Consider the following 21,129-nt stretch of genomic DNA (forward strand, 5'->3'; position numbering starts at 1 on the left):
CCCCTGTTCCGCGGTAAAGTCCTCCAAACCGTGAACCTCAATGCAAGGTGTTAGGCATTGATGGATGAAGGGTTGAAGGGGTCTAAAGGATGCTCGATCATCAACGGAGTCCGTAACATGGGTAGATCACCTTCCTGGTAGAATCTAGAGGAATTCTGGGAGGGACCTCTGGACGAATTTCCGGAGCAATCCCTAGATGTATTCCTAGAGAAATCCCTAGAGAAATTCCTGGATGAGTTCCTGGATGATTATCTAGAGGAATTCTGGGAGAATTTTCTGAAGAAACCTTCTGAGGAATTCCTGAAGGAATCCGTAGAGAAAATTCTGGAGAAGCTCTTGAAAAAAAAAACCTGGAGGAATTCCTAGAGAACTCCCTGAAGCAATTTCTAGAGGAACCTTAGAAGGAATGCCTGGAAGAACTTCTGGAGAAATCCCTAGAAGAATTCTTGGGGAAATTCCGTGGAACTATCCCTGAATGAATTCCCGGAGGAATCTCTAGTGAAATTCTGGATACAATCCCTGGAGAAATTTGTGAAGACATTCTTAGAGGAATTCCCAGAATAATTTCTGAGGTGATTCCAGAAGGAATTATTGGAGGATTAATGGAGTAATCATTGGAGAAATTCCTAAAGGAATCTCTGGAAAAATCCTTAGAGGAATCGCTGAAGGAATTCCTGGTAAATACATGGAGGAATTCCTAGTAGAATTTCTGGAAGAATCCCTGGAGAAATCTCTGGAGAAATCCCTGGAGGAGTAATTTCTGGATAAACTCCTGAAGAAAACCCTGGAAAATTCCTGGAGGAGTAAGTGTAGGGATTTCCGAAAAAAAACATCTAGAGAATTCCTGGAAAAAAAAACAGTGTAGGAATTTCCGAAGGAATTCCTGGAGGGATTCCAGAAGAAATACTTGGGGTAATTCATGAAGGAATTCTTAGTATAATTCCTGGAGGAGTCCCTGGAGAAATGCGTGGATGAAATCCTGGAGGAACTTCTAGATGATCTTCAGGAAGAACTGTTAGAGAAACTTCGGCAAGAATACCTGAAATAATTCCTGGATAAATTCGGGGAGGAATTCCTGTAGGAGTTTCTGGAGGAATCCCTGAAGGATTTCCTGGAAAATATCCTGGAGAAATTGCCGTACTACTTTCTTAAGGAGTTTGTGGAAGTATTCCTGGAGGACCTTCTGGAGAAATTCCTGGAGACAATTCCTGTAAGAATTCCTTGAGAAATTTCTGAAGAAATTCCTGGAGGAAACCCTGCATAAATTCCATGATTAATTCCTAGAGAAAATCCTTGGAAGAATTCCTGGAGAATTTCCTTGAAGAATCTGGAGCACTTTCAGAAGGAATCCCGGTAGGAGTCCCTGGAAGAATTTCTGAAATAATCTCCAGAGGAATTACTTGAGGCAGCTCTAGAAAAAACTGTAGGAATTTCTAGACGAATCTCTAGATAAATTCCTTGAGAAATTCCTAGAGGAGTTCCTGGCCGAATCCCTGTTTGAATTTTAGAGGAATCCCTTGAGGAATTCCTGGATTATTTTCGTGAAGGAGCACTTTCAGGAGGAATCCCGAAAGGAATCCGGGAGGAATTCATAGAGAAATTTTCAATGGAATTCGTAGAGGAATCTCTTGAGGAATTCCCAGAGGAATCCTGGAAGAATTTCTGAAGGAGTCTCAGGAAAAATTCCTGAAGAAATCCAAGCAGCAATTCCTGAGGGAATTCCAGGGCGAGTTTCTGAAGATATCCCAGGATGAAGTACCAAAGAAGTCGCTGAAATTTCAGATAAAATCTAAAATCTGATATTCCTGGGGAATTCATAAGAAGAGTTCGTAGAGGAACTCTTGGTGAAATCCTATAGCAGTTCTTCTAGGAATACCTGGAGGAGTTCCTGAAAAAAAACACTAAAGACGAATCTCGGAAACCTAGAAGCCAAGAGGAATTCCTAAGAGAATCTCTAAGCAGTTCCTGGAGGAAGTCTTGTATTAATTCCTGGAGGAGTTTCAGAAAGAATTCTAGGAGGAATCACTGGAAGCATCCCTAGATGGAATCAATGCAGCAATCTATGGAAAAAGTCATGGAGGATTTTTTCTCACTTATATAGTTAACGAAACAAGGAACTAAAATTCTAAAACAGAATTGCAATCGGACTGTCACACTGCTTAAAATGTGCGATAAAAGTGCGCATTAGCCTCGGATCGTTTCGACGTCTTCATTGCACTTATTCCTTGATTTACATTTTAATTCCTCAAAATGGCAATGCAGGAGAGGGCCCATATATCCGAGGCGGTAAACGCACGGGTATTCAGCATGACCATGCTGAGGGTGACGGGTTCGATTCCCGGTCGGTCCAGGATCTTTTCGTAAAGGAAATTTCCTTGACTTCCTTGGGCATAGAGTATCTTCGTGCCTGCCACACGATATACACATGCAAAATGGTCATTGGCAGAGGAAGCTCTCAGTTAAAAACTGTGGAAGTGCTCATTGAACACTAAGCTGAGAAGCAGGCTTTGTCCCAGTGAGGACGTTACGCCAAGAAGAGAAGAGGAGGAGCAATGCAGATTTGCATTCCCACATATCGGGCGCTCATGCCGCTTAAAATTCATCTTAAGTCAACCCCCTTGGCCACCCTCCAGAAAAAAAATCCTAGCTACGCCAATGTCGATAACGTGCCTCTGGAGCCGACCTACTGATACCTTATCCAAGCAGAGGGGAATATCAAATGCATAACAACGAAATCACATAACGTGTTTTAATATCTTGTTTTGTTATCATTAACTCATCAATGCATCACTTTTCGATAACATGTTTTGATGGGCATTCTGATCAAGCTATTGGTATACCTCCATTAAATAACATTTAAATGATATGTTTTGTTGTAGAACATGCTTCGTTTTTATTGTATAATTGAGAGGTGCAAATATTTGATCAACAAGTATACAACAACAGCAAGTTTTGTTGGACTTATTGTTCACACTTCTTATGTCATTTATATATATATATGGTATCAGAAGCAGTTTAGTTATACATTTATACATATCCTTTTTGTAATTGAGCAGCCATGATTTTTGCCAGTATTCATGCTATGCTATGCTATCTTATTTATAATTGAGCATAATTTAAATAATAACCAACATTTTTATGGATATGTTATGAACACTTATTTTGTTATTTATATAGTCTTATATACTTTGTTATGAGTTTGATATCATAACTAATTTTGATTTCAGATTTTTATCAATAACTCTTAAATATCAAAATTTATTATTGAAATATTTTTCAATTTGACTATTATTGTGTTGTTATTGAAGCAAACAAAACATGTTATTAAGTTGGTCTTCCAGAACATTTTTTGATATAATATCTGTTATTTTGCCGCTTATGGCAGACAAGTTTGTAATAGAATATAATATGTCAATAACATAAAAATAACTGATTCCATTACTCAGTTATTTTGCCAAAATAATACATTTTCTTAAGCTATTGTTATTTTTTTCTGCTTGGGTTGCTACATTTAAAGGATCTCCAGATTTGTGCTCATAAAAAAGCCAGGCAAATACATCATTAGAAAGTGGATCTTCACCCTATAGTAAAATAACTGCACATGTCACTGTGAAACTAAAGAGCCATTGAAAATCTAAATATCTGAGTAACAATTGGGTTTTTAAATTTTGAAAAATGTAATCATTTTTTGATTTTATACGAGAGAGCACCTTTTTCTGAGTCACTATGATTTTTTTGAAATCACATTTTGACAGCTGGGCAACTGCCTGACAGCTCCGCCCAGTACAAAATGCGACAAGGGGTGATTCGACAAATCGCTCCCATACAAACTTAAAATTGATTTTTAAATAGGTTCCCGGGCACCGAAATTGATGAAAATTTGGATTTCGGCTCAGTTTGACATGCAGATTAAGAATATGAAATTGTCTCAACACCGCTAAAGAAGTCAATTCTAATGCAAACATTGTAATCAAAATATAAACACCTTGTTGCGTGAGAAAACTTTTTGTCCATATATGTATGTATAGAGGGAACAAGTATGATGTTCTATACAAAGTCTCCCCGAATTGAGCAAACAAGAAGCACAATAATCGTGTGCCAAAATGTCTGTGCCATTTATCACTTTTTCCACTGGATGAAAAGCCATTATATTATATTAATCATTGTCTCCATACGATGTTGGCGTAATCTTCGAAACGCTTGCTGTATTTCTTTCAGCAAGTAATGATGACCAGTCTCTTTAGGCACTGCAAGTACAAATGGGCCCATATTTCATGAAAGTTTTTTTTCTGTCTGTTCATTGGTCATATACACCCATACAGTGATATATATTCCTGGCATCGAAGAGAATAAATGTCATATGATATTATTCATCGTTAGACATTTGGCTGAACATGTTGACTTTTTTACTAGCATTGTCTGTAGCTAGCACCCTCCCATGGCAGACCATTAATCTCACGGAATTGTACTCACCATATTTTCTAACAGTGGTATCTGAAAAAGCAAAACAGTCCATTAGCACCATTCGTTCGAGAAATCATAACCCATAATAATCAATGCTCACTTCTCATTAGTACGTTCCTGTATTCATCGTCCGTCCGCTGGAATGATGCGTTACCGCCACCTGTTGCAATACTGATGGTGCTGATTCCGCCACTAGCCTCCGCGGGTCCTGTCTGTCTACCTCTGCCGGGGCCGCCACCGCCGCCAGCTCCCCCGCCACCGTTCACTATCGGTGGCCCCATTGGGTCCAAAGGCACCATCATGCACCACTTTCGCTAGCCTGTAAAATGCGATACATCAAAGCGGCTATCATTCACTTACCAACCAACACAGAAAGCCATATAATTAGATAGGAACTTTTCAACTTCTATGTCAGAACAAAATTTTAAATCTCAATCGGTAGCTAGCACAACTTACTGTCTCCCGCCTAACTCATCCCCCATGGGACCCGAAGCACCTGTTTCCTGCATCGATTTCACCCCAATCCGACCTCAATTGCCGTAGTTCCGTAGGAGTCATAAATATTGCATCGATTGGAAAACTTTGTCTCCTGAATCACACCCGGTCGTATTGCCAATATACATAAATCCACGTTTGCCGTATCCTAACTTAGGGCGACCGACCGAACGACGGTACCGTAATCCGGGGTCAAATTGATCACTTTAAAACAACTTTTGCGGATAACATCAGTGCCTGTTCAAATATTACCAAAAGAATTCCTGTAAAACCAGTACCCAGTGGATCTCCATGGAACCATGTGACAGAATTTTGTTCAACAAATTTAAAGTTTAAGTTAAATAACTTCAAATATCAAAATATTGGAAATGCCACTTTGGGGCGAAATTGATCAGTATACAATTAAGCATCGGTTGGACAGGAAAATTTCCTTCACCGCTTATTTTTGCTCTTCTAAAACCGAATAACGCGTCTAAAATCTTACAACTAGTGAATTTCATACTTTAAATGCAAAATTAAATTTTGAAATTTCCCCTTAAACGCCTAAAGGTAGGCAATTTCATTTGAAATAAGTGATTTCTATCACAATAAGTGACTATTTCTTCATAAAATGAACTTTTTATAACTATTTCATGTTCTGATTAGCTGCATAACACCCTAACCAAGGCTCCACAAAAATGTTAAAACAGAAAACTCACGGGAAGTCCTATAAGCAATAGATGGTTTAGTAGCAATGATTTCAGCTAAAAGAGAAATACATTGCGAATTCCTTGAAAAAATAAGGCAAAACTAACTTTTTCCTAAAAAATTAAAAGGCTACACTCATCTCTAGACATCTACGAATCAGATGACGTAAAAAGTTTAAGATCATTACGACGCTTAAGAGTTCCTAGTATGGAATTACAATGTAGTACCCGAGTGATCAATTTCACCCCGCTGATCAATTTGACCCCGGTTTACGGTACCTACTTTGTTACGAATTCCTTGCTCATCCGTAGCATAGAGAACGTTCACGCCTTAGCATAAATCCAATCGTGTTGTAGATAAATGGTTTCTTTGAATCCAAAAAGGTGTGTGCAGAAGATGGAGAGGTGAATTCTCTTTCTGTCTCTTTTGAGCAGAGAAAGGAACAACTGAAATGCATTCTGGCGGGGTTCGAAGCAATCCCAAAGAACTTAGTGATTTGCCCCTAATGAAAAATAACACAGAAAAGATACATCCAAGTCCAGTTTCAAAACTGTGTAAGCAATTTATCGGCCATTTGAAAGGGCAACACAAGTGACCACTGGGCATTTTTTTATGATCGTACAAATTGGGCCGAAGGGTCTCAAATTTTCATGAAAATTTTTCCACTGGCTGGCCTCATGAATCTATATACAGGGGATGGCCAGAATGTTTGGGATAGGCAACTTTTTTTCTCCCATAAAAAAATTCAATATGCTGTAACTTTTCATAGAGTGCATAAAAATCTCAAATTTTGACTGTTTGTCAACCTATTATATGTGCATCATTGGTACAAATTTGGGCTCGATTGATAGATTTTTCGCGAAGTTGGAACCGTTTCGGTAAAGCACTATTATTTAGACAACTAATTTTTGAACTGTCATATCTCGGAAACCAGTGAACCGAATTGAATGAATTTTATAACGTTTATCAACAATATATTGATACTTAATACGACGTTATAAAATGTAATATTTTCTCACGGCGAATTAAGTTATACCGGATTGTAATTTTTACCCATATAGAGGAAAATAAGTCAAATTTACAATACCACACAAAAATTACTAAATGTGTTCTACCTTCAATCTAAATAGGCTCTAATATATCTGATTACAGATAACTTGAGAACAGAAGTGGAAAATCTTCGGATATCAACACTAAAATTTATTGACATTGATGTAAAAAAAATACATTTTTTCGAGAAAAAACCAAAAAGTGTCAATCCATGATAACTTTCAACGTTTAAAAAGTACATATGTTTTAATAGTTTGTGAAGCATGTACATATTGTTATTGTACGTTCAAAATTTCATTTAATTCGGTTCACTGGTTTCCGAGATATGACATCTCAAAAATGAGTTGTTTGAAAAATAGTGTTTTACCCGAACGGTTCTAACTTAGCGAAATATTAATCAATCGAGCCCAAATTTGTACCAATGATGCACACATAATAGGTTGACAAACAGTCAAAATTTGAGATTTTTTGATGCGCTCTATGAAAAGTTATAGCTTGTTGAACTTTTTTGTAAGAGAAAAAAAAGTTGCCTATCCCAAACATTTTGACCATCCCATGTATATAAAAATAACCATGCACGCATGCATATATTATATGGTCATTTTCCACATAATTGGCCATAACTCAAGAAAGAAAATTAAGCGCATTTCAAAAATATATGAAACTATTTTCTCAAAAATATTTTTTTTAAATTTCCCGTGAATTCAAAGGCTTATATGACACATTTGGACATTTTCCAACAAAATTGGCCATAATTCAAAAACGAAAAAAAGTGCATTTCAGCGATTAAAGCTTATGGAATAACCTTCTCAAAAATATGTTTTTGGTATTTTTTAACGAGTTCGGGCATTGTTTTTCTGGCTTTTCCTTACGAATTTTCTTAACTGTGGAAAATTTAGGGGTAAACTTTTCCAGTTTATATTTTTTTTTTATTTCTGAGAAAGTTTGCTTTCATTTTCTAAAAAAAAACTTTGTTTCTATGATGCTTCGTTCTTGAGTTATGATTTTTCAAAGCAAGTAGTGTCAGGGGAAAACAAAGAATTTCCACCTGAGTTTTCCGAGAAAATAGGCGACCCTGATTTTTTCTCAATTTTTTTTTTTTTTTTGGTTCATATATCCACGAGCCTTGCCTGTGGAAAAAGTTTCATGAAAATCCGGGAACCTTCGGCCCAATCCCGTACGGTAATAAAAAAAATGTCCAACTTCGTGATGGCGCTGCTATTGCAAAGTTCATATGCTGCTGTCAGTGCTAAATTTACAAATTATCTCGATATGCAATTTTAGCACTGACTGCTGCTTTGGTTACGCTAGTGTTCTCAACGCTAAAAAAGATTGATTTCTTACACAGCTTTCGAGAAAATTTTCTTCTAGCTTGGATGTCTGTTCTCTGTGAAAACAGCATGAATAATTATTATAGAGTTTTTATTTCTCTGTGGCTTTGACTTATGACGAACAACAAGATTTATGTAGCATTTCCCACAAATCATTATACACACCACATCACAATAATTATAATTATAATAATACATCAGAGGTTCCCAAACTTTTTGCTATCGCCTCACACCAAAGTTTTTAACAAAGTTTTTTTTTATTTTAAACAACTTTCACTTAAAAATGTCAAAGGCAAAATCGTGAAACACTTCTTATATCATGTTTTCATAGAATTCAGAGAAAATTTGGAAATCTAACTTTTTTCAATAAATTTTTCAAAGCTAATTCATATATTTGTAAGATTTCAAAAATCGTGTTGATTTCATCATAGAAACTTTATTAATAAGAAAAAAATTCCATCTACAGATAGAACAAGCTGCTGATTTTTAATATTTGAGCCAAAAATTCTAAAGCGTTTGCAATAGTTAATGAATTCTAATTGGATTAAATGACTTCACAGAACTTGATCAAAGATCCAACTTTTTGCGGATGTTGCTAAGCAACATTTTTATTCATTTTGGAAAATTTTGGCAAACTAAGACACATGAAGAGATTGTAAAGAACCTGCCAGGTGGGGTTTGATTGAACTTTTTATTTTCATAAATTTCAACATAACCCTTTGAGGCTGGAGCGGCCATATATAAACCCGGTGATAAAACCGAGCATAACAAACTTGTTCGAGTGCAGTGCTGATGAAACAGTCCGGTTTAAAAAGGTTAAAGCTAGCTCTTCACACTATCAGCACGGAAAACGGGGACGCCAGGGACGCCAAATCAAGAAGGCGTATAAGAGTAGGTGCCAAGCAAGAGAAAGGCTACGCGCTTGTCATCAAAACTGAACAGTCCAAGTATTCGGACGTCTTGAAGGCGATGCGAAGCGATGCCAAGCTCGTGGGGCGAGATGATCCTGGAGCTGAAGCGCGATAAGGAGCACAAGGGCGCCGCCTACAAAAGTTTTGCGGAAAAGGTCATTTGGCGTAAAGGTGTTGGTTCTCACAGAGGCAAATCTGAAGGTGAAAAACCTAGACGACGTCACTGAAGTGAAAGAACTCATCACGGCACTGCGGCAACAGTGCGACGTGTAGGTGGCCACCGCTGCCGTTAGGGACACAGGTAGCTTTGGTTCAGCTACCTATGGCGGACGTAAAAAAGTCCGTTAAAGTAGGGATTATCAGGGTAGACTGGTGCGTATGTCATCTGACATCCCATGAGCCACCGTAGGTTTGCTTCAGGTGTCTGGAACCAGGATACAAATCATTCGACTACAAAGGCCCTGACAGGAGCAAACTATGCAGAAGATGCGGCACCGAAGGCCATAAGGCATAAGAATGCACGAGTCCACCCATTTGCCTGATTTGTAGCGGGAAATCCGTGAACAACAGCCATCCAACGAGTGGTCCAAGGTACCCGGCCTTCAAGAAAGCCGCAGTGAAATAATCACAGAGCAGGTTACGCAGCTGAACCTTGACCACTGTGACGCAGCTCAGCAACTGCTTTGTCAGACGGTTTCTGAATGGGGACGGATATCGCCATCATAGCGGACCCAAATCGAGTACCGGCCGGCTACGGATATTGGGTTTCGGATGAGTCCAGGAAAATTGCGGCGATATGGACGACCGGGTAAGTACCCCGTCCAGGAGTTGATGTCTATTACCTATGAGGGATCGTGGTCGCCAAAACAAAGGGTGCCTTCTTCTGTAGCTGTTATGCGCCTCCACGGAGTTCGATCGAGCAGTTAACGCAAGTGCTGAACTGTATGACGACCGTGCTAACAGGCCGAAGGCCGGTGGTATTAGCGGGAGACTTCAATGTTTTGGCCGTGGACTGGGAAAGCCGTTTCACGAACCAGCGGGGTCAGATCCTGCTAGGGGCACTGGTCATCAAGCTGGCTATACTAGATGTCGACCTGGCTAATGTCGGTACCAAAAGTACCAAGAGTACGGAGTCGATTATTGACGTTACCTTTTGTAGCCCTGGCCCTAGTCCTGGCCAAACAAAGTAGTTCGAACTGGAGAGTGGACGATAGCTACACTCACAGCGATCATCTACACTCTAAAGAATTTTCACGTCCGATTTACGTGAAATATCACGTAGCTCATCCTTAATCACAAAATCTGAAAAGCTACCTGACGTTAGTAACTATCACCCGATAAACACGGAGTATTCACCACCCTGTTTGGTCAAATCCACCTAATTTTCACATAAATCGTTTGAATGCGTTTCTGACTCGGAAGTTTCCGCGAAACGAAAGCTACGTGAATTTCAGGTGTGCAAAATAAAAACAATATGGCGTTGAAAATAAGTTGGTGCAGGACCACGCTGTTTCAGAGCAAGTTGCTGCGAATATTGAACGGTAATTTAATTGTTTAAGGCAATGGATGATTAATTATAAACAGCGTTGACTTTTATTATTTTCCTTAGTTTCAGAAGCAGGTGTTAGGGGCTGTTAGCCTCCTGATGGTGACGGAAAACTATAGTTCAGCAAGTATTTGAAACAGCTGGATTACAAAGATTTTGAGTCGAAATTTCTGCGTTTGTTTGGAATTATCCAATCTTGGAGAGTACGAAACGTATGTACGTGTAGATGGTTTTAATTATTATGTTTGTGAATGCAGATTGAATAACTCTGAATAAAAGACTGATAAGGAATTTTCTTAAATTGTTACATATATGTAGCAGCTTGTAGCGTATTTGAGGAGTCAAGAGTTTTTACATCCTTAAAAAATGGAATGATGTATTTTTTCATTGCATTTTGTAAGGATTTAAAATCTCTTGCCTCTTCAAATGCGTTGCAAGCTGGTACTGCTGCTTAATTTTCATATAAAAATCATGAATAAATTACGTGAAATTTACGTAGAACTAATCTTGTTTTCACGTAAAAGTTACCTGAAATTCCAGTAGCACTCACACACATTTCACGTAATCAGTACGTAAAATAAATGTCAAGTTTACCTGACTTATCACGTCGATGAGCGAAGCTCAAATTTATCCAGCTACCTGCCATTCCGGTGAAGGTTACATGAAAAATATGGTGGACGAAAACTACCTATCTTTTCACGTAAATCGGACGTGAAAATTTTTCAGAGTGTAGCGGTTCGCTACAATACTGTATCGTCTACAAAAACTGCAGGCAGCGGGTAGAGGAAAAGGCGGCTAGGGTAAGGCCCATATAGCCGAGGCGGTAAACGCACGGGTATTCAGCATGACCATGCTGAGGGTGACGGGTTCGATTCCCGGTCGGTCCAGGATCTTTTCGAAAAGGAAATTTCATTGACTTCCTTGGGCATAGAGTATCTTCGTGCCTGCCACACGATATACACATGCAAAATGGTCATTGACAGAGGAAGCTCTCAGTTAATAACTGTGGAAGTGCTCATAGAACACTAAGCTGAGAAGCAAGCTTTGTCCCAGGAAGACGTTATGCCAAGAAGAGGAGAAGAGGTAAGGCCAAGACGGCGACAAGCTGGTAGTGGTGCTCTCGCGTGCGAGCGATGCGACCATGCCTAGGCAAGTCCACCCTAGAAATGGGATGCCACTGGCTTACTGGTGGACTCAAGCGATTGCGGACCTGCACCGCGCCTGTCCGCGGGCTAGGCAGCGGATGCAGCCAGCACGATCTGAGGAAGAACAAAACGAACGGCGCACACTGGAGTAAGAGGGTCCATTTCATGGCCAAAAAGTTTTAACACGTTTTTATGGTATATTAAAGGGATTCACTAAACAGCGTAAACTGATTAAACTGATTAAACGTCGCGATCACCAAGGCAATCTTTGATTATTTCATTCGCAAAATCATAAAACATTTCAAATAAGCAGAAAATCATGGCTTACGCAGCAATTTAATCTGTTTAGTGAGTATCCCTATTATGTATGTACTAGCGATAAAATTGTGAATTTAGATATTGATGAAGCATTTTGGATTATAAATAGCCAGTTTGCGATCAGTCTCCGTATCGGTTGGACGTATTTTCAATTGCGAGAAGCTTTTCTATCTGTGTGGTGTGATGGCTCTCAATTCACGAGAGAACACATTTAAAGTAGATTTATCGAACTTTACGCGACGTCCAACTTATGAACAAATCCACGGTTTTGTTAATCTGACACTAGGCTTACAACCTAACCAAGTGAAACGCCTGCAGATCAATCATGCTTCGAAATGCGTGCATGTTAAATGTGCAGACCAAGCAATGGCTGAAAAGATAGTGAAAGAACACGACGGCCGACATGAGCTGGAAGTGCAAGGCAGCAAGCATCGAGTACGATTGGTGATTGACAACGGTTGTACTGAGGTCAAAGTTCATGACCTCTCCGAGAGTGTGAGCGATGAAGATGTAGCTATTTTTCTACGTCATTTCGGCGAAGTGCACAATGTGAAGGAATTGAGTTGGGGTCCCTCATTTCCTTACCAACACGTTTCTTCAGGGGTGCGCGTAGTAACTATGACACTCCGTAGCCACATCCGATCGTTTGTTACGATACAAGGCCAAGAAACTTTGGTTACATACCGTAATCAACCAGCATCATGTAAGCATTGTACCCAACCACTGCACCCCGGTAGTTCATGTGTGCAATACAAGAAGAAAATCCAAATCAAAACCAACAACCAATCGACATCCAACGAACCCGCGGGCGATGATTACCCGACACTCAATCAAGTGACCGAATTGAACGCGCCAAGCTACTCCAGTGCAGTGGACGAAAAAGCGAGGAACAAGCCATCGAACGACGACATCGCAACCACCGGCGGCGGCGGCGGGAAAAAGAGGAGGAAACAAAAAGAGCAGCAACAATGCGTACAGCAGCCACCGTGTGTGCAAATGATCGAACCGACAACGGAGTCGCCGCCGAGAAAGAAGCAAGATGGGAATGTGAGGTTTTTTCGTAAAGTGAAACAATCGGAGGGAGAGCGCACGGCAGATTTCGAAATGAGCACCGAACGGAATGATGATGAGTCCGAGCCCGAGCCCGATAGCAATGACATGGATGCATGGCTTGCCTGGGTTCAAAGAAGCATTGAGAGAGGAAGGCGTAGACGAGACCCGAGTAGTAAATAATTTGTAATTGTAATTGTGTTTGAATATATGTAATGAATTGGTATTCCGACCCGAATGATCATAATTGATTAAAGGGTCGTTAATAAAACAAACAAACAACAAACATATTAATCCACTTAAAGGCTAGAAATGATTTTTTATATCCTCTCTAAGGACAACGTTTATTTTCACCCCCAAAAATCGCTTGAAGCGTCGAACATTTTTATTTGACAACAGAGAACTGAAAAATAATTATATTTCCAAGAAAAATATTGTTTGGAAACAAGGGCCACCTCGTTTCATAGACATTCTCCTAGAAGTGTGAGAGAAATTCAATTCTTTTATAAGTGTAGATAACGTGTTTATGCCTTCAGCAAAGTTGTAAGGAGTATCATAATTGGTAAACTTGTTGAACAATTGTTCTATCTTCACAATTTTTGGGAATATGGGCCGTTATTTTTGAACGGCCCCTTAAACTCAGTTTAAGTGTTGTACCTTTTTCGAGATATTTTGGGAATCACATTTTCATTTTGGGGTAACTTTTATAGTGCCCTGGAAAACACATCAAAACAAAAAAAATAATCATGGATTGAAATTTTGGGAGCTTGAAAATGATGATAGAAGCCGTGTGGAATATCAGTTTGAATTTTTCTATTAAAACATGGCATTTTAACACAACTTTATACATAAAAGTAAGTTCGTGGAGTACTGAGTGAAAAACTCAATGAGTTTAGCTATAAAAAACAATATTTATCTGAAAATATTTTCTTACCGGTGCATCAACATATGATTACATGCTACAAATAGTGAGCTCTTTATTTGAGTTGTTTTTGATTTTTTTATAACAAATTTTGAACACAATAGTTCTAGCTACATTAGATTACTACTGCATTGCATACATTTAGGCGTTTATCAGTGTATGGAGATTTCTGTCCAAATTTACTAAATTAATTCCATTTGACACATTTTGTTAAGAGATAGAAGACCAGATTTGTATTCTGCAATGATCTATCTACCGAGAGTAAGTGGCCGTTCATTGAAAAAGTAGTCGAAACGAAGTTGCTTTTTCGAAATTAAACCTAAATTGAAACTAAAAACTAGTCAAAAAAGTGTAAATTTCAAAATGATTTATTTTTTCGTCTGGTACTTTCTGGTACCCGTTCTCTTGCGATTCACAAAGGATATGCCTTATATTTTATTGTAATTTTATTCAGATCGCGGAATGCTGCAGAATCTGAAAACTTTTTGAATACTGAAAATGGTTCAAAATTGACAAAAAACATGATTTTGAAAAATCCTCTGTAAGAGAGCAAAATAAATGAAACCAGGTGAAGTTTTTTGTTTAAATGATACACCCTTATCAGGAGAACTGTGTTACATACTCAGTTATTTTTTCAAACTGCCAATTTTTCGATAATTGAAGTTCTTTCGATGAGTTATGATGCAAATGAAAAAACAGTAGAGAAAATCGTCAAATTTCGGAATTTGTTCTTAAAAAAAATATGCATCCCAAAGTAGTTTATTGATTGCCACATGATGAAGCATTACTTCGTTTATCTTTGAAAAATATCAGACACTGGAAAAACCAGAAAAAAATGTCCGACTTATGGCCAGGAATTTGACCCATTTACGCCTGTGTGCGGCGGGTGGTATCGCCGCTGCAAAAGCCGCGCTGAAGATCGAGATAAGGGCAAGCAAAAAGGCCTGCTTTGAGGGTCTCTGTCAGAGTGCCAATGCGAATCCGTGGGGGGATGCTTACAGGATCGTGATGGCCAAGACGAGAGGTGTAATAGCTCCTACAGAGCATTCTCCAGAGATGTTGGAGGAGATCATCGAGGGGCTTTTTCCGCGTCATGATCCTAGTCCTTGGCCTCCTTTCGTAGGACAGTCGGGGACTGAGGCTGGCGATGAGGAGAGGGTCATCGATGTGGAACTTGTGGGGATAGCAAAGTCCCTTAGCGTAGGTAAGGCCCCAGGTCAGGACGGAGTAACGAACCTGGTTTGAAAATTGGGCTATCGCAGAGGTTCCCGAGATATTCAAGTCTGCTATGCGGAAATTCCTGCTTGAGGGCGTTTTCCCAGAAATTTTGAAGATTCAGAGCCTGAGGAAACCACCCGGAGAGCCGTCGGCACATAGACAAATATGCTTGATCGGAAAGGGAGGTCGACCGCAGACACTATCCTGTCGGTTACAAAAGCTGCCGAGATAGCGCTCCAGCGTAAAAGAGGGGGACTCGCTACTGTGCAATAGTGACTTTGGATGTGAGGAACGCGTTCAATAGCGCCAGTTGATCGGCTATTACCGATACGCTACTGCGTCTGGGGTTACCCAGGTACCTGTACAAAATTCTCGGACCTTCAGAATCGAGTACTAGCTTACGACACAGCGGTGGGTCGGAAGTGCTTTCCTCAGTAGTCTCGTAAGGTATCATCCTGGGTCCGGTGTTATGGAATGTCATGTATGACAAGATATTGAGGTTAGAGTTCCCGGTGGGGGTGCAGATCATCGGCTTCGCTGACGATATTACGTTGCACGTCAACAGTGAATCGACGTAGGGTTTGGCGACCATGGGAATTTGTTTAGTGGGTCGATACGAGAATAGTCTTGGCTTTTACTTTTGTCGTAGAAGACGGCCTTAACCCCACACTATCCGGACCTTCCTGTCCAGGTCTCTCTCTCTCTTCTTGGCGTAACGTCCTCACTGGGACAAAGCCTGCTTCTCAGCTTAGTGTTCTATGAGCACTTCCACAGTTATTAACTGAGAGCTTCCTCTGCCATTGACCATTTTGCATGTGTATATCGTGTGGCAGGCACGAAGATACTCTATGCCCAAGGAAGTCAAGGAAATTTCCTTTTCGAAAAGATCCTGGACCGACCGGGAATCGAACCCGTCACCCTCAGCATGGTCATGCTGAATACCCGTGCGTTTACCGCCTCGGCTATATGGGCCCTTCCTGTCCAGGTCTGTTAAGCAGATTTTCCCCCTTGGTTTAGAAGATCCACACACACCTGACAATCCTACATATCGAACCCATCAACACATGGGCCGGGATCTACGGCTTTACTTCCTACCCGAGGGAAGGCGTGATCAGATATTTTTGTCTCAGAAATATCGACGACGTCGACTATTTAGGATTGAACCTAGACCGGCTGGGGTGAGAGGCAACAACGCTTCCCACTACACCACTGACGCCACTCCTTCGCATCCTCGAAGTGCTCTCTCCTTCTAACATACACCATTGTTTTGTCTGTCAGCAAGTTTCCATCACGTCAATGAATGTAGACTATAGACTAGACTAGCTCAAATGGTGCATTCCGCGAAATGGTTCATTCCGCCAAATGACATTCCGCGTAAATGTATACAATAAAACCTTGGACAGACTGGTGGTATTCGTAACATCTTGAAATACTGATAATTGTGTTCATTCAAGATAGCCTTGGAATAATTTTCTTGACAACTTCTACCATGGTACGAACACCACCAGTGTGTTCCATGCTTAAAAAGAACTATAAAGTACGATTCTATAACATTTACCCGAAAACCATTTACCCGAAACACATTTACTCGAAAACCATTTCCCCGAATGTAACATATACCCGAATGCGACATTTACCCGAACGCGACATTAACCCGAATGCGACATTTACCCGAATGCGACACTTACCCGAATGCGACATTTACCCGAATAGTGTATTACTCTGCATAAATTATGATTTTGTGAGTAAAGTTCGTTTGTTTTGTTCAATGCAAAAAGTACATGTATTATTTTGTATTGCGGCTCAGACAAATATTTTGAATGTCGAATTCCTCAAAAACACATTTTATTAAATTTTCTCTGAAATGATCCGTGATAGGAACTCACAGGGCAAACACCTGAATAATACTAAGCTGCAGCTTGATATTGTTTGTGTTTGCTGTTGGCATTCCCTCTAGAGATTTACTCTTGTTTGATTCATAAGCTGTTCTTTCGATAAGCATAGAACTGTTTATGATTTAAAGAAGACAAAAACTCTATTTGTAGACCGAATGGTCATTAAATCGAATCGATTATAGAACAGCCCTCGGCAAGTCAACATATCATTAGAAAAAAAAACTTCGATAAAAAAGTTTGCAATTTGTTCACGATACAGAACACCCTGTTATTAAAAGAAGGGAAAATTCTTAGGTGAAGACTTGGAATCCATCACTCAATCCTGTAAAAATGTAATTTAGAGCAACATCCTATGATCAAAAGAAGAAAAAAAACTCATATAGAGTAAGTAGTTCGAACGCTAATAAATTATGCAGCAGTACAACTCGAAAGAACAGCCTTGAAGAGAAGAAGGAAAAATCTCCGAAGGATAGGAATAGTTTGGCCACCAAACAACTTAGTGAGGTTAACACTATTTCTGTAAAAGAAACTCTACCAAATTACCCTTAATGCAACGGCCCGAAATCCATAACCCCGAATAGGCCTTTATCCCAAAAGCCATTACCCCGAATGGGTCATTACCCCGTTATAGGTAGAGAAATGGATAGTAAGCCCAGCATATTAACCGAGTGGTCATTGGGCCGAAAAAATGATAGATCGGTCGATTAGCAGGCCTCGAAAGAACAGTCTATTCCAAAAAATGGAAAATATCTGATCAAGTTGCTAATTTGGCCACCAGTCAATTGTGTAAATCTTAACTTGAAAGAACAGCTTATTAAGCTTATTAAGAAGGACAAATATTTCAAGGAGTTAGAAGTTCGTCTGCAAATAAACAATATAACATTCCAACTCGAAAAATAGCCTCTATTTCCAGTTTGGTCGACCAAGTCAGCTACAGTACACAGTTGGACTCTGCAAATTCAGAAGAACAGCCTATTTTAAAAAGAAGGCAAATATTAGAAGAAGTGGAGTTGCAGTATGGCTGCTAAATTGTGACCGAGTATATAAGTAGCTCAAAGCAGCCTGTGTTGTTAAAATGTTATAGCTTGGTAATGAAAAAGTCATTACATTCGAATGTTCAGTTGTGCTTAAAACAGTTCAATTTATCTTAAATCACCAAGAACAGTTTAGCATTCATCGTCATGACTTTCGGCATGAATGATTTTTTGCCGAATGGCTCGATGTCTTTTCGGGATTTCTCACTTATCAGAAAGTTAGCCATTTGACAAGATCTGGGACAAGAATTCAATACCAAATGAATTATAATAAAAATGAACTTCGTTGTGGTATGGTTATAAGATCGTCAATTTGAAAGAACATTCAACAATTAAAAGAAGGAAACATTTCAGATTAAAATACTTATAGTTTTTAAAGGAATAGCTGTAACTTCGAAAGAACAGTCATAGCTTGAAATAAAAAGAATTCTCAAATAAAAACTTCAACAACTATATTGTAACAGCATTTTATAGTTCCAAAGAACAGCCAATAATAAAAAGAAGGGAGAATTATTTGTTAAAATATGATTCGGAATTAGCGCCAATAGCAAAAGTTTAAGCATATTTTAAGAGAACACAATAGTTCCAAAAAAGGCCTGTTAGAAGCATACTGAGCTCTTCATTCATATTTGAATAGACAAGTACATCGCCTTCGGCCATCGGATATGCACGCTGAATATCGGGAAAAATGTTTGAATCAGCAATCTCTCCCTTCGTCGCAGTTTTCCTAAATGCATTGCATTTGCTTCTTACGTTTCCGTAAACCCTTATTTTTTTTTATTTCTTCTTTTTAGGTAATTTTAAATTATGCTAATTCTCCCCTCTAGGTAAACCTTCATGAATCACAACGTTGCTAAAGATTGCCCAAGGGTTACCCTTTTCTAACTGATTAAGTTTTATCAACTTCTAATAAATTGTCCACAGTGAACACTTTTTGGGCGACCTCCTGAATGATTTCGGGTTGGCGTTCGGGCTTGTGATGTGGAGACGTTAAAAAAAAACAAAACATTAAAAAATCCTCAAATCATAATTGCATTTTGACCGCCTGTTAGTCCTGTTACAGAGTGCTTGATGATCACTTGGCCTGATGATTATAAGGTCTAACGAAAGCTGGCTGTATAACACTGGGCCATAACATATTTATTATTATTGACAAATCATATGGGGAACAAGTCCACGGTTTTTTTGCATTTTTCGGGTAAGTGTCGCATTCGGGTAAATGTCGTATTCGGGTAAATGTCGTATTCTGGTGAATGTCGCATTCAGGTAAATGTCACGTTCGGGTATTTGTCGCATTCGGGTAAGTGACGTTCGGGTGCATGTCATTCGGGTAAATGTGTTTCGGGTAAATGGTTTTCGGGTAAATGTTATAGAACCATAAAGTACACAAGGATATTTGGGGAAGGGGTAGAAGTTTAAGAAATATTTACACTTGCCCACGGAAGAGGAGCAGAGTATTGGAAATCGCGAATTTTCTGTTCACGTGCTGGACGGCCCCAACCCAGTGGTGCACTATGGTTCTCCGGAAGTTTAGGGCAGCAAGTCAGCCATATAGAACAACTGCATCGAAAAGTCAACAAGACATAAATCACTGTAATGACTTCTTTTGATGATCCTTGGCCACGTCAGCACTACGGTGCCCACAGCAATTAGGGTCGAGCCAGTATTAAGACTTTACGTTTACAGGTTAATAATTCATCGACCTGCGGATCAATATCATCATGCCGTATTCATATCACTTTCTATCTTCGTCATGTCTGTGTGAAGTCACATGCAAATGCTGCTATTCTTGGGGGAATGTAGAATTGAAATACTTTTCCAGCGAGGGCTTTTCCCTCAGAGTATGATCTAACGTGTCTCCTAAAAACTACTAATGAGATTAGAAGTATGTACATACATGAAAGTATTAAACAACATAAAAACATTACAAAGAACGCCATACCATTATCTTTGTCTATAGAAAACGAGTTTGGCAATGCTTGATTTGTCCACAAATATTTAACTGCAATGACACCCATTACCGCACCATTAGCAGAGATTTCTTCAGTGTAGCACTTGGCTTCATAAAAATTTTACAATCAACAAGTCGTCAAATTGGACACCTAAGCACACTGTTGCTGGTCTCGCCCAAAAACTGAACTGCCGTTTATCACGAACACGTGTTTGCTTTCAATGGGCCACGTTTATAATCACTTTGCACGAACGAAAAGCAACAGAGCAGAGCGCATTGCTACCGGGGATACATAAGTCTTCTCTTCCATTCATGACGAAAAAAGGATACACGAAATCTGCTTACCTCCGCCGGCACTCAGCTTGACGCCCCCTTCCGCTTGCAATCCCCGTTCCCGTCCCCGTACACGGCAAATCCGGTTCTAATGGGATGCCCAATGGGGCCACCGACCCGGGCAGTAAACGGTCACTACGGGCAGTTATGGCAAAAGTGCTTTTAGGCTTTCGCGGAACGAGTATATTCACTTGCGGTTTCAACAACCCAGGCTCTAGAACGCAGAATGCCCCGACGAACGGATTATCGAAATGCCCACAGCCCGAGCCATCTAGGTACTAGATCTACGCGAACGAACGGAAGCAGCCCGAATTTGCTACTGAAAACACTTTTCAATTTTCCAGAGTGCCGCTCCTGGTGCTGCTGCTGCAGTCAATCGAAAAGTGTACAGAAGGTGCAACCGCTACCGCAGACTTTTCTATACAGTCAAACCGGGCAAGGCCTTGCGATTATCATTTATGTAGGCTAGCGAATCGGACAGTAGTGGCACAGGGTAGGACTATGTGATGGATGGGAAATATTTCGAATGCTATGGAAGGGCCCAGTAAAGGTTGGGTATGCTGCGCAATTCAGATCGCATTGTGATCCACTACCTCTGCCCAGCAACTCCTATCCCTACCTCCTCGTGGTACCGGCCGGAAACTATGAGCAACCTTAGGGAAGATCGGGTAACCAACCCCGGTGGGAACTTTGGTCATAGGCTGACAGGAAAGGGGGGGGGGGGTTACTTCGGCAAACTTGAGCGTCTGTTCTCCAGGAGGAGCGGCTCACAACCGCCT

The 21,129-nt window shown here is 40.0% G+C and overlaps 1 protein-coding gene across 1 annotated transcript in view; it reads right to left on the reverse strand.

Moving 5' to 3' along the window:
• Positions 1-20,807, reverse strand: part of LOC109407440 (band 7 protein AGAP004871) — a 501,977-nt gene extending 481,170 nt beyond the window's left edge. Inside the window, exons 1-3 of the mRNA XM_062852801.1 lie at positions 20,363-20,807; positions 4,565-4,783; positions 4,474-4,494 (exon numbers count right to left, since the gene is read on the reverse strand). Coding sequence (XP_062708785.1) covers positions 4,474-4,494; positions 4,565-4,766 — 223 coding nt within the window. The 5' untranslated portion in view covers positions 4,767-4,783; positions 20,363-20,807. The remainder of the gene's footprint in view (positions 1-4,473; positions 4,495-4,564; positions 4,784-20,362) is intronic.
• Between the last annotated feature and the right edge of the window lie 322 nt (positions 20,808-21,129).

The sequence above is a fragment of the Aedes albopictus genome, chromosome 2 (assembly GCF_035046485.1).
Source record: "Aedes albopictus strain Foshan chromosome 2, AalbF5, whole genome shotgun sequence".
Classification (NCBI taxonomy): Eukaryota; Metazoa; Arthropoda; class Insecta; order Diptera; family Culicidae; genus Aedes; species Aedes albopictus.